Source organism: Cydia pomonella, chromosome 21 (assembly GCF_033807575.1).
Source record: "Cydia pomonella isolate Wapato2018A chromosome 21, ilCydPomo1, whole genome shotgun sequence".
Classification (NCBI taxonomy): domain Eukaryota; kingdom Metazoa; phylum Arthropoda; class Insecta; order Lepidoptera; family Tortricidae; genus Cydia; species Cydia pomonella.
The window spans coordinates 9,470,030-9,485,295 of record NC_084723.1 but is presented as its reverse complement, the minus strand read 5'-3'; the positions used below and the strand labels follow the sequence as shown (position 1 = coordinate 9,485,295).

Genomic DNA, 15,266 nt, shown 5'->3' with positions numbered 1-15,266 from the left:
AGATGAGATTGCGAAAGTTATCGATCAGCTGCTTATGTGTGTCGAATGGATTTTATAGAATACCGCTATTTAAAAAAGTTGAGTGACCATAGACAAGGCTCGTATGCTTTTAATTACCTATTCTTTGTTTTGTGGCCAGTGTACCGAACCGTACCGAACGATATTTTACGGGGTTTTTAGGCGGTTGGTCAATTTTTAACGGTGTTGCGATGTGACATAATAATTTCTGTTTTCTAGTGCTTCATTTTAGCTTGAGAATTTGCGTAGATAAGTGTTAAACACTATCTACGCACTAGATGATTACCTAATTCTTTAAATATTGTCATTTTGTATTTAAGATCTGGACAATCAATTTTTCAAAATTGTTCGCGCCTTATTTTTACTTTTTAATTGGCCGCCCGTTAAAAAAATGAGTGGCCAGACAATAACTAAGTTCAGTTTCCTGTTTCGTAAGTTAAAAAAGAATACGTTTCCTACTTACTTGCCTGGGTCTAAATTCTTTTCGTTCTTGTTTTGAACTCTGTCGCGCTTGTATTTCTGTATTTTATCAAATAAATAAAAAATACGAGTGCCTTTGCATGTCTTTTTAGCTGTGGATTACATATACCATGAGGGAAATTAATAATAATTTTTTTCTCATAAAAAAGCTACACTCCGTCACATTTTTTGGGGACAAAAAAGACGACGACTAAAAGAATTTTGACCCACCTAATAATTGCTTATGTTCTGCTCGTTAGACGCGACGTTTATCACAACTAAATAAATATGTATGTAATACATATAGCTTATTGATGAACAACTAAATAAATTTATATTTTCGCTGGACACTTTCTGCTAACACAAGGAAACACCATAACTTATACCTTTCTCTTTCCTTCTCAGCAGAAAGTGTCCTAAAAGTAGATAGATGTAATAATCCGAGATGTCCCTAATCTTTGTAGAGATAACTTGTCTGTTGTGACTTTATAGAGATCATCTAAAATGACCAGTGATCGGAACTATGGGAGTAAAACTTTAACAAAACTTATCAAGCGGACGTAAAAAGAGTGCTTATAGCCTTAAACATATTCGAATATCTGTGAATGTAAATATTTTTATGGCTGTAAGTACTATACTATTCCCATCCCTATGGACATGAATATTTTTAGGGCTGTATGCACTATTTTATGTCCGCTTAACAAATTTTGTTAAAGTTTTACTCCCATAGTTCCGATCACTGAAAATGACCTTAAGTTCTTATTCATAATTCGACAAATTTATAGATGAGAGGGACATTTTTTTCACTTCAATTGGGATTTTATTAGGGTTATATGGGTATTATTCAATCAAAGATATATGTAACACATAATTGTTTATTTACACCAGCTTATATGCACAGTACTGAAGGCGCAGCCGCCACTACATAAGTATAAAATATCGCATCGCTGCGGTAGGAACGAGAGGTCTATATACAGCCATACTCTTTCAAGGGCTATTTTCGCTGTCTGTAAAAGACTGAAGGGCTTATTCTACTAACAGCAGATTCAGAAAAGTTCCCAAAGTGCTAAATAATGAGCGTTAAACATTAAATAAACTAACATTTGAAGTAAAATAGCGATAATAAAGGTTGACATAAAGTCAATGACAACTTAGTGAACTGATAATATTTGAATGTTGACAATGACACTTGTTGCTTAAAAAGTGTTTCGATATTTCTGATAACAATTGCACAGGTAAATATAAAATAAATGGTTATCTTGAAAGAGTATTTTTGGCGCTAAGACAAAAAAGTGAGTCCACGAAAAATCTTTAAAAATTGTGTAGGTAATTAGTGATTAATTTAGGCGCAATTTGTTTCTTACTTATATGCTTAAAAGAATTCGTTTCACTTCAACTTACTTCGGTTTACTTAGGTATTTATTTGCATTGACTCAAATATTCATTTTTTGTATGAATTATTATAAAAGTAGGTCATTTGTGTAATTATATCTCGTGGTCTCACTCGATCGATTTTACTTTAACAGTAATAAAATTCAATCATTGATTTATATTTTACATACAACATTCTAGCCCACGTGTAGAAAGGTCATTCTACTTTTTACTGCAGGTTTTTTGTCCCCAGGAGCAAGTATTTGTTTTTTATATTTATAAATTATGTATCTTATAAATTGTGTGTGTGTTATTATCTGTATGTATTTATAAATTGTGTATTCTTTTAAATTGTATATCAATATAAATTACATTTAAATGCCGCACTAACGATACCCTGTAACGAAGGTAAAAAATATTGTATATATTTTTATAAGTAACAAAGTTGTCGTTATAAGTAAAAGGGCAGGGACATCAGTAACATAGTTGTATGTTTGCATACTCCAGGTTATAAATTCTAAAAATAAAAAAGTCAAGGGTCAAATATTGAGGCCTATTCTGTGCTTATCATTAGTAGCTAGTGAAGTTAAAACGCATTAAGAATATTAAAATTTCAAGATTCTTAGAAATCGCAAAAACCTGCATTAAAACGTATAATGACCCAGAATGACTTCCACCGTAAATAATTGTTTTAATCGATTCATTCTATGAAGAAAGAAATAACATAGGTATTGTATTTATTTCGATATTCGTTTATAATACCGGCTGGTAATAATGTCTCAATCTTGGTAAAATGACAAAGTCAATATTATGAATTAGTATAATTAGTCTACTAATTTATCTAGAACAATTTGCTGGAAAGATCATACACGAAGGTACTTAGAATTTAAACTTAATCTACACATTTATCTATTTATGTACATTGTTACTTTCAGATTTACATCACTGGCACATAGAAGTTTTGAAACATAATTTCCATATTGCACGTACTGGTTTAATAAATACAAAAATACATGAAATAAATTAATTCAGTATAAAATTTCGACATTGCAATCCATGCGCCAGTCGACGTAAACCCCGCAATAAATAATTTAGGAATATCTCTTTAAAATTATTAAGTACTTAAATAATAAAATCAACTATCACATTTAAATTTCCAACGAAGCTTCTTCATAAGTTTTTTGTACAGTTACAACTACACCTATCAGATTCTATGTACAACTAACACTAGAGAGAGTGAAGTACTTTACGCCATACTAACCATTAGTGGAGATACATCAAACGTCACTATTAAAAAGTCCGATAGTTTAAGAAAGTAATTCACCACAGAGTTCGTTCGATTCGAACATTCGATTTTTAAAAATCGAGCGCGCGGCGATCGTACAACGCCTCCTGTGCGATCGCGCGCGATGCCTCGTTTCATTTAGACGCGTTCACTACCAGGTTAGTAGCTGCCTCCTCGCTCGCCCCTATGCTCATAGCTTTCTTCTTCAAAATGCCTAAATCCGTGACATTTTCTAGAAAGCTCTTATGCGCGGACAGTACTTTAGCACTTTCCACATCCTTCTTCAGTTCCTCCATATCTCTCTTCAACTTTGCTCGTCTGTTTTGGAACCAGGTTATGACTTGTGCATTGGACAGACCAAGAGAGCTGGCTATCTCGTCCCTGTCTGCAGGCGAGAGGTACTTTTGGTAGAGGAACCGTTTCTCCAGCTCGAAGATCTGGTGATTCGTGAAGGCGGTTCGGGATTTTCGTTTCTTCTTCGGCTGTGGCCTCGAGTTGAACAGGTTCAGGTGATTTGACTGACCATCTGAAACAATGAAAAATAAAAATTAAAGTAACCGTGCAATTGAGTAGATGCCTACATCAGAAATTGTTTTTTTTTTAAACTACCTACAATAATGTTAAAATAATGAACAAAGCTCGGGTATAGAGCTAGAGCCATTATAATAATGACACTTAATAAAACTAATCAAGCCTTAACATGCATACATAAGTAGGCACTCAAATTAGAGACAATAGGTACTGTCATATATCACAGATAATACTGTAAAATACAGATAAGAGTATTATCAGGTATTAAAACAGTATTCGTGTCTATGACAGTCGTAAAGCGCCCGCAGCGCTAAAATGTAACTCTTCCGTCGTAAAAGACACAATAAAAGGCGCGTTTAACGAGTATACGGGCCACTTGTGCCTGTGGACCTGAACATTGTATGCGCCATGACGCATTAGGTGAAAATACTTCTAAAATCCTGCCTGATTTATGTCAACTTCGAAGGGCCTAATAATTACAGTAGCTTAAGCTAAAGGGGTTATTACATATTATATCCTTTTTCAGAACATTTTCTGATGAAAGGGATAGAGAAAAGTGTATATTGCTTCCCAGAAAGAGGTGTCAACTGTTCTTTTTAATTTTCCTGCATTAGAAAAATATAAAGCAGGTAAATTCAAAAGAATGATTCTAATTAGGTATACCGGTTTGTGAATAAGTATTTTCGTGATAATCTCTGAAGAAATTTTATGCATAGAACCATTTACCAATTTTTTTAGGATCTGATCAGATATAAGCAAAATAGAAAATTAGTCATTTTCTTTTATTGCGACCGCAACGGAAATGAAGAATAGGGTAACAATGTTATCAGTTTCCGGTTTACTCTACTAGTCTTATCTATGGAATATCTACTAATATTTACGTTACTATTCCAATTGTTAAAACTTTAAATATGGAAGTAAGGTTATTATAAATTAATATGTGATAAAGATTGTGGATGTACCTATAACTTGTCTTCCAATTTATGTAAGTACCTCTAATAACTATAATATTATACTTTATTTCCAACCGGTTTATATATTTAGGTATTATGTATTACTAGTCTAAAGACCACCTGAGTAGGTACAACAATTACCCTAAAACCCTAAAGAAGTTAATATTTCAAGCCCATCATTCAAAAGCACCTAATAAAGTAAAAACGGTATTTAACATTTAGTTTATGGCAAGTTTTTCTTTTTTTCGTCCTCCACGAAGTTTCATGACACAAGCGTCTATATCGCGCGGTTCACCGCAGAAATTAATAAAATAACCCATTTACGGCCGTTAATTTGAATGCCTATACGTTGTCGTTATGGAACACGCGTTCGAAATTTGAATTGTGGCAATATGGGACCACATAAGATGCGCCATTTTCAATTAGTAACATTATTTTCCTGTTTTTACCAGTCCTACTTAAATAGGATATTTTAATGTGCCCTACAAGTTGCACAGAAGGTTTTAAATATGTACCACATTATTTTACGCCACAGATATGCTTGCACTATTGCACTTTTTTTTGTTTTTTTGGTTTTCCTTTGTCCTTTCTAATAAGGCGAAAAATGTAAATATATACTCAAACACACCCAACTTTTCAGTTAGAAAAGGCGAGAAAACCTTCGCGCCTACATTTTCGAAATTTGCCGCCTTTTACTACTGACAAAGTGGCTGTGCCAAAGTATATATTTGAAACAACATGAAATATCGTAGACATATTTAACTGAATAGGTACCTAAATACGTTCTCTTCCTGAAATGGGCTCCGCACTCGCTGAACATAATCGGTAACAATGTGTTCCAATTTTTAAATTACCGATCGCAATTACCAATGGCAGTGCAGCATGGCAGCCGGAAACGCGGCCATATTGCACGTACTGCCAACCGAACAAGCCAAACAGTCGGCCATCGCTTTAACGACTTTGATATGTGAGTGTTTTAGTGGCCAGATTTTAAATGTGGTTTATTTTTAGGAATTTAAAAATACTGTATATTTTTGAACCAGTTTCTTAATAAAATAAGGTTTGCATATCGTTTTAAGACTCAGTAAGTTCGTGTTCATCTCTCACTCTCATGGATGGAAGTGCGTGCCCAGGAGCGCAGATATCATGTTTTATAATTAATTTTTTTGTAGATTTAAATAAAAAAAAAGTAATCGATACGTTCCCCCAAACATGATATTGCCGATTTTTAGAAGCAATTTTCATATTCTAGTTTTTGTGCATAATGTGTTGCAAATTTTTAAAGTGCATTTTAGACTGATTCGTGTTTTTTTTCCATAGAGTGAAAGTCAAAAACTCAGGATTCGAATCGATACAGTCCCTCGAGAAAGATCTCAAATTGCTAATTGATGGCAGCCGTATTGTTATCCAAAAAAGCGCTACGGATTTTTAAAAATCTCCGTGTTCTTCTACTGCATATAAAGCTTTTGAATTTGTAAGCCTATGCATGCATACAGGATACGGTCTTATTTAACGGATTTTGTTTATTTGTCGTTTGAAAAATGCAAAGATTGTAAAGTTATTAATTAATGTTATACTTAAATACAAAGAAAAACCACAACCTTAGTTTATAAATGTAACAAATCAATTTAATACTATGCATAGACGTCAAATCGTTGAATAAATTCGTACAAAACAATAAAGAATTACTGCCATCAAACATCAGAGTCATTTGTATGCATCAAGGCAATCAAGTCAAAGTATTTTTTTTAATGTTTCTGGTAGCGGATACCCGCTTATTATGCCTAGTTCACGTAATTACCAGTGTTGCCAACACAAACGAGTTGCCATACACATTTTAAGGGTGTGATTCATATCAATTGATAATTATTTTGATGGGATTTTATATTTTATTGTTGATAATGAATGTCTTGAGGTGTAGGGGTCATTTAGTAGGTATATTATTAACATATCTTAGCGGATGGAATTCTTTGTTTGGAAGATCAGCTTTTAACCTCTTAAATGCAAATGATGTCATTTTTTATAGTCGGTCACACAAGTTTGTGAGTAGAAAAAGGCGCGAATTCAAATTGTTTATGGGGCGATAACCCTTCGCGCTTACTTTTTTTTTAATTTGTCGCTTTTTTCTACTGACGGAAATGGCTTTGCTCACTATAAATATGTTTGTAGGTTGAATATTGTAAGATTCATTTTAAAACTGTTAAGATTAATAAAAATTATAATATTGAAAAGCATTTAGTTGAAGTAAAAAATGTCCATATTCCCTTTATAAAACCCATTAATTACTTTTTTAATCGTTCCCAACATAACAGGCTTAAAAATAAAAAAAGTCAAAAGCATAGACGAAAACACACGCACGCGATTTCGCTACGCTTTTTGCATTCAATACTGAATCAATCTCTGGTTTCGGAACGTTTTAAAAAAATGACGATAACTATCGCAAGCTCGCATTATTATAATAATCGATTTTTTTAATTTAAACTTTAATTGTGGAACAATAGAGTCGTGTTTACATTAACGGGATTGTTCTAAATACGCCGTTCGCAACAGTTGGTTTCTTATAAAATGCCTTTGGTGGCATAACGAGGTGTGTTATGGAAAAAACTACAGGATTCAATTTGTACTCGTTAAGGAGCTGTCCCGATCCTTTGTGGAAGCGTCACGTTGGTGATCGAGCGGGCGATCGGCATTTGTTCCTTTTCCCTAAATGTTACGGTTAGGCGAATTATGGGCCCATGAGCAATCTTTATAGCTTAACTTTATTGTAAGTACCTATGGAAATGTGTTATATATATCGGCCATATATACACATTACTTACCAAGTAAAAGTAATAATAAATATATATTATAGGACATTATTACATAGCTAGCAAATATACATAATATATGTATATATTATGTTTGACGACCTAACTCGCATGATTGTGAAAAAATAGAATTGTTGTGAAAATGAAACAAAGAAATGTGTCATCCCGATACGTTTCTTCGTTTCATTTTGCGTTTATCGATGCACAATTGTCATCTTGGCTAGGCCCTAGGTCGACTTTTGGTTGACCACAGTAACAGTAATTTCGTTTTATAACGAGAAAAATTGACACCCCCTTCCAATTTCTTTCGTTACGATTTTTATAGCAGCCAATCGTTTATAACGTCTCACGAAGAATCTAGATTGACTCGTTAGAAAAGCCTATTGCGTTTTTCAAGCTTAAAAAGTCTCGACTAATTCACTTAACACCAACCTTTCTAACTAGACGTAGCCATACAACAAAACCATTCCTTTGCCAATACGTGCGTATCGATCCATCAACTGCACGTCAAACTAACTCGAAAGCTATTCCAGTTTTGCATCCATTACTCTTCAAGCACCGTCAGCAAGATAAAAATAAGGAAAACGCAGCAATGGAAAGCGATATAGTGGAAAGATTTGATTGAACTGCGGAATTCTGTCAGTTGTGATTTAACTTAGTAAAGGTGAGGGTCAAACGTATGCCCCTTAAAATCGGGCCCCACGTGATGTTATTGAAGAAATAATTAAGTACGAATCCGTGAAAATAAGGGATTTGGTAAGAATGGAAGGAATCGTCGTGACTGGTAAGCAATTTGTAACAGTTTTAGGTCGTTTTTGGGTAAAAAGTGTTTTAATGGTGATCAAACTCTATTGATATCGAAAGCATATTATAATATTCTGCCAATTTTGAATAACGGGTGATTTTATTCATCAGTTATTTTTTGCGTAAAGTTGTATTATTCGGTACCTACTCTTTACTAGACATATGAATAATAAACAACATTCCGCCCATCAAAATTATGTTCCTCTTCAAATGATTCAAAACATTAAAATAAAAAGACTAACAATATGATAAATAATTACAGCATTTTATTTAGAATATTCACAAACCGGCAATCAGACATAATCAGAACCTAATCATGAACGAACCTCAATTATGACGTAAAGTGCCAAAAAACGTCGTTAGTGCCAAAACCGTCGCGTTAGGCACGGCCGGCGTTAGCACCTGACTAGGTAATTATGTTATTCTAATTTAGTCGCAAGGTGTGACGTGTCGTGTGGACTGTGGACACTGGTCTTAATGCGTGGATCCTCGGGCGATGACGTACTTAGTTAACTCCATGTATTTTGAAAAGGTCTTCAGAACTAACTATTATTTTCCTAAGTTTTGTAAAAAATGTAAAGTTAATATTTCAAATTCCTATGAAAATATGACACTCCACACTTTGTTCTGTTTTGTCAATGTCGGAATAGAGTTAGCTTTAACGGACCTGTTAAAGTTAACAACTTAACATACTCAACACTTTACATACACTGAAGACTAAGACTTCTAGACTAGAGACTATTCCTACAGTAAGCTTAAGAAGCCCTGGATTGTGGATACTAAGACAACGATATACCTATATAATATACAAATTCTTAAATAAATAGAAAACACCCATGACTTCATCACACAGATAGATGCCCTTTCCGGAATTCGAACCCAGGACCACTACCGACAAGGCCAGATCGGCCATCGCAAGTCTTGAATAGGTATAAATCGTGTGTGTTTATGATTGTCTAATTATGTCCAACTTACACGTGTATGATCTTTGTACCTTTTTTATTCCTAAACACATCAGAAGGCGTAATAAAAACAGGTCGGCATTATCAAAACATGTCCCCGCCGCGGCGGCACGGCTGGTTTAGCTTCACGGACGATTGACAGACAGACAGACACGCAAACACGCATAATGACGCGTGACTTTGTTTCTCTTGCGGCTCTTAATTGGGATCCGGTCTTTTAGAATGGGACTTAAAAATAGGATTTAGGTATTATAGATGCCTATATGACAGGGCCACTTGGATTGCACCATACTACTAACCCGGGGTTAACTCGTTAATTAAACCATTAACCAAGTGTCAAATTGTATGTCATGGTAACTCAAGGTTTAACCGGTTAACCCCGGGTTAGTGATGGTGCAAGCGGCCCTAAGGGCCACATGCGCCATCCAGTATAAGCGACTAACTCGAGGTTAAACGGTTAAACCCGGAGTTCCCAGTATAACGGGTTAACGGTTAACTCCGAGTAGTGGCTAACCCAGGATTGGTGCAAGTGGCTCTTAGTCGCAGAAAGTATTGTCTAGAGTATAACATTAAGCTACACGCGCGGCTATCGTGACCGCTACTCATGCACTGTTAGTGCTTGAAAATGGAGACCTAAGCTCTCAGAAACATGTCGCGCGAGTGACAAAATTACGTGAGTTAAATTAAACCGTAAAATTAGCTCACTGTTGATAGGTACTTATGACCCACGACAGTTGAAATTCCAATGTCTAATCTAGCCACAGATTCATTGATTTTATATCTCTGCTTTTTGTCTATGTAAACGGTCCCTATTATGGGACTGTCATCAGTAATGGGATGTCATAGATCCTGGAAAACAAGTACCGTAAGTAAGTTACCATAAGTTTTTAAATGCTGGCAACATTTTACCATAAACAAGAGCTAAAGTGCTGCTTAAGTTTAATTTTTCATTGATATTTGTTGGTTTGAAAATTAATGGCTCCATACATCCCATGACTGGAGCAAAAAAACATAATTTTTAAATTGTTTTCAATATTGAAACCTATTGCAGTAGCTTTCATTAAATACATAGAAAATATAAATGACAAATAGGACATTCAACTTTTAACGCATAAAGTGTTAGAGTTTTTACAGGTGTCTGTGAAATATCAAAAATACTCCAAATTTTCTCTTAAATGTCCCATGATTGGTGCCGTTTACATAATAATCTTTTAGATAAGATTTATGTCAGTTTTTAATTGATTCATCAATCTTCTAAGTAGCATATAATTATTATTATGTAAAATATCTTATTGAGTCAAGGATGTGGTTATAAGACAAAACGTTATACATTATATGTTATTTCAATCATTGTTTTATATTCAACCTTTAATATTGACTACAAATCACATAGATATGCGTTCAAGACATGCTGTTTAATTTATGCCATACTAATTACTCTTAATAAGACATGTTGCATGCGCCAATGTAAAACGTGACATCTACTTCAAAATAGCAAGCAGACTTAAGACCTTACATTTTAGATATGATCACTTTGTTATAAAACGAAATATGTCATCAGAATTTCAAACATACTTGAGACGTTTTATAGAAACGCCGACCAGCCCAGACTGCTATTTCTATCGCTTCTAGCCATCCAGCATAAGTCTGACTGAATCCTGAGACGGAACTCGCAATGCATCTTGCTCGCACAGTTACATTTAAGCAGTCGCTAGCGACTATGGGTATTATTGGGTACGGCCGTGGTAAATCTTTCTCAGTCGACTAAGACTTCCTAGTCTACGTACTCCAATTCGCACCTTCTTGCGAAAGCTCCTGCTGTGGAACTAAATTTAGGTTTTTTCAAGTACAGTGCAGGGGGTCTAGCCAAGATGTTAATAGAAAACACCAATCGAAACATATGTTTGGAAATAGTTTTGGAATATTACGGTTCCTCCGCAAGTCAAGTTTACATTGGCGCACTGGTAATATGCTTGTTCAACAATATGAATATTCCTGGCGTGGGCCCAAAGACCTTTCCGTCGCGAGCTTGTCACTCTTCCAAGTGAATATTAGCCGTTAATTGATTCAAGCGATTAATAAACAGTAACGACTTAAATTAGAATCAGAAATGACGGATAATTTGACTTGAAATTGATCTGTAAATAATGATAATTTATTCACATCATTGCGGCCATGAAACGACTTCAATATGGCGTCGATAGATGGCATGTATAATGTTTTAATTGAGAATTGTTAAATGTACAAAACTAAACCTCCCTTTTATTTATAAATAACATGGTAACTTGCAGTGACTACATTCACCAGCAGAATGTTTCGAAGTAAGTTACAACCTATTGTAGGTTGAAATCATGAATCGGGCCCATGTGCCCAGATTTTAGCGTGCGTCAAATGAGGTTTCTACTCTCCAAGAATCTTCCTCCAACAACTTACTTTTAAATTTTCCTTATTTATTTCTTCATAAACTACCGTTAACTTCAAATCGCAAACGGCGTTTCTAATCTAACTGGCCAGCAATTTGGAATCTAGCCAGAAAATAAGATTTCCCAGCGGGGCACCGAGCGCTTACCGATATAACTCGGTAAAAACTAGTAAAAACTACAATGAGCGCAAACCTCAATGGAGACGTAATTTAAAAATCGATTTTTATGAAACAAATCTAATGTGGCGGTGGCCAACGGGGCGTAAAACCAGAAGTTAAACGTGATTGGTGTAGCCCGAATATCGTTTACGCTACAGCGGCATGTCAGAAAAAGTCATAAGTCTAAAGGGCCGGCTATAGATTATAGACTATTTTGTTTGTGGTCATCATCGTGTGAACCAGACCCGTGAGAATGTGGTTAGAGTTTCTACGAATGTTTTTTTGGCTTCAGTTTTTGATTGTGCTGGTTAATAAATTACTCCATTTTGTAATTGGCTCCAGCCTGATATTAGATTTATTTTACGAAGTAGTGACAGAAAACTGAATTGCTCATCAGTTTTAAAATTGTATTACAGCTGTTTAATGTATAACGTACAGTCAGCTGCAGAGAAAAGTGACCCCGCATAGAAGTTTGTATGCAAAGGTGCTAAGCGAATAGTATTGCCACCTGTACATAAATAGTAGCGAATGAAACAATGCGCCAAAAGTATCTGCTACTCTGAAATACCTACTTTTCAAAATTGAGATAAATATATCTCTCTCTACAGATCGCTCTAAAAGTATGTGTAACAGTTTAGTCTTTCTACGTATGACATATCTAGTTTTGTTAAGGCATTAGAGAATAGTAGAATTATAATTTGATATTTACCAGTCGCTTTTTGGTGAAGGGAAACAATCCCAACAAGGCCTAGTTTACCCTCTAGGTTGGAATATCAGATGGCAGTCGCTTTCGTAAAAACTAGTGCCTACGCCAAATCTTGGGATTAGTTAGAACGCGAGGAAGAAGAAGATTAGAGATTAGTAGAATCTTATAGTCCTAAGTCCTCTCATACAAAATTTGAATTTCGCATCTTTTTCTACTGTCATACTGGGTTTGCCAGAGTATATCTACGAATCTCTTTAAAAAATTGACCATGTATATCACTAATGATTCAAAACAAAAGGAGGAATTTCCTCAACAACTTCACACAAGTTTAATTTTATTTTGTAATTTATCTCAAACTTTTTTCTTAACACTTGTTCTGACAAGTGCAATGATCCAAATCGTTCAACCAATCGTTCGCAGAGTGTGATTCGATTCGAATCATCGAGCTCGGCTGCTCAATCGATTGTCAAATTGGCAGTTGATGTTTATAATGAAAAAATTTAACGATTTCACGCGACAAAAAGGTCAAGAAAGTGTAAACGATCTTCGAGTTTTCTTAAGTGGACATCGATCTCATACACAATAGACCGAATGCAAAATGAACACTAACGCTTTATAATTTATAACAAAACATTGTATTGTTAAACACGGTTATAGGTTTGGCGATCCACAGACAGAGTACCTACTAATCACAAAAACAGTATTGAGTGAATGTGAAGCGAAGAAAAAAAAACTTTGAAGAAACTTGTTGGTCCATCTTGCAGTTAGCGGTTCAACTTGCTACCGGAACGAAAAACTAATTTCAGAATTACATGATTTTGTTGTTGTGTGTGTGAGACATCAACTCTCGTGCCCATAACTATACCTAATACAATTTGACAGCTAATACAGTAGAAAAATAATTGCATTTATTGAAAAGTAAAATATAAATAGGTACTTGTTAGCAACAGATGGATGCAAAAATAATGAATAGATGAGTAAAGACTGAATTTCACATATGAACTGATTAAAGCTTCAAAAGTAGGCGCTAAAATTCTTCGGCAAATTCAAAGTCGCGTAAATAACGTAACCTATCGTAAATCAAGGGCGCTTAAACTACGCGCATTCCGTTCCAAATCCGAACTTTACTTTTCTTAATCTGTGGTTGTCGGAAAAAGCTGCCAGTACAAAAACGACAAGCACCACCATACTATTTTTAATTCGTCAAGGAAGGACTTTAGTTCATTGTGATAAAGCGTATTATTGCTCGAAGTAGGTGTGAGATAAGTTGGTGCCTGTAAAAAGGTTGCACGCGTGGATTGACGGCAGTTAGTGCACAACCCATGACAGTATAACGACCGATGGTTATCGAACGCATCTTTAGTTTTTGGGCGAAGCCGGCGTTCTAAATTCAAAATTCAAACTGTTCTTTGTTAAATGTGAATAAAGTTATAATTATAGGATTGTTAGTTACGAGCGTTTTTGCGTGTTTCTTGCAGTTTCTATAATTAGCTGGTGTAGGTATGTTGAGCAGTTATAAACCAACATTAATAAAATGCCACTTACGAATATGAATTGTTTTACATATGATAATTAAATTTTGAAGATTCAATTAAAACCTCGCGGCTACGGCTTTCAATCCGATGGCCATGGGACTGATTCCTGGTTATTGTCTATTTATTTGACATTAAGCAGCTGCTTGTCGGTAAAAGAAACTCATTGAGAGGAAATCTGCATAAATTTATCAGGAAAAAGTGGACTGCCAAACAAAAAGTGAAAAGCATTGGCCTAAGATGGAGTCTAGAACTATATATATAGATACCTACTCGACCTGCTCGTGTATCCCAAACCCTATTATAAGAGGAGGCCTGTGCCCAACAGTGGGACGTATATAGACTGATGATGAATGGGTTAGGTCCTGCCGACGGTAACCCGAATAGGTAGTTTTCTGTGAAAATGTACGAGTTCAACCAGCAAATTACTGAAATTACCAGCAAGTAGATTATATTACACTTTCAAAAGACCAAATCCTAACAAAGAGTTTGTGGTTCGTAGGTATTCCGTACCATATATTTACGTACTTTTCGGTACCAACAATCGCACCATAATTTGTTGAATTCACAAACAGATAACGCGCACTACAATTTGAAGCTTATGTACCCATTATGATAAAAATCGCATGTATTTAGTTGCGCTACAGATACATATCCCGCGGGAAAATGGCTAACGTAGCATTATGGTATCTACATTTGAAGGAACATTCAATTTTATAACTTATGTTTATGCAATAAGGTGGGCAACTGAATGAGTTTTCAAATGTAGTTGCGCTATAAATGTATAGGTGGGTGGAAAATGTATAACACATACGACTGTACTTTCGCGCGATTAATGTTTGCTTTGTTGGTTTGCTGGTTGAGAATAGGGCTAACTATGAAATTATCTAGTGAATAATTTTCGATTGATATGATCAGACATAGAAGTTTTTGTGGCAAAAACGAGTGCTTGAGAAAATGAAACATTGACAAATAATATCTTTAAGTCAGTCATAGAGTAATAATTAAAAGATGTAAATTCTACTTGCTGTAATTTATCGGGAAATATCAAGAATGCTAATCAATTACAAATCCGACTATAATTTCTTTATTAAATATATTAAGTATTTAAAAATAAAAACGTAAATTGTGTGTCAAAAAATAAGAAAACTACTAATGGGTGTATCAAAGAAGATATCGAACGTGTTGTGTATTTCGCGGCAGCTATCTTTTTATACAATGTAAAAAATATCTATAACTAAGGTAACATCGATAATA

The 15,266-nt window shown here is 34.9% G+C and overlaps 1 protein-coding gene across 1 annotated transcript in view; it reads right to left on the bottom strand.

The window, feature by feature from the left end:
• Positions 1–1,338: 1,338 nt before the first annotated feature.
• Positions 1,339–15,266, bottom strand: part of LOC133529617 (homeobox protein B-H1-like) — a 78,990-nt gene continuing 65,062 nt past the window's right edge. The window contains exon 2 of the mRNA XM_061867372.1: positions 1,339–3,659. Within this exon, the coding sequence (XP_061723356.1) occupies positions 3,268–3,659 (392 nt within the window). The 3' untranslated portion in view covers positions 1,339–3,267. The remainder of the gene's footprint in view (positions 3,660–15,266) is intronic.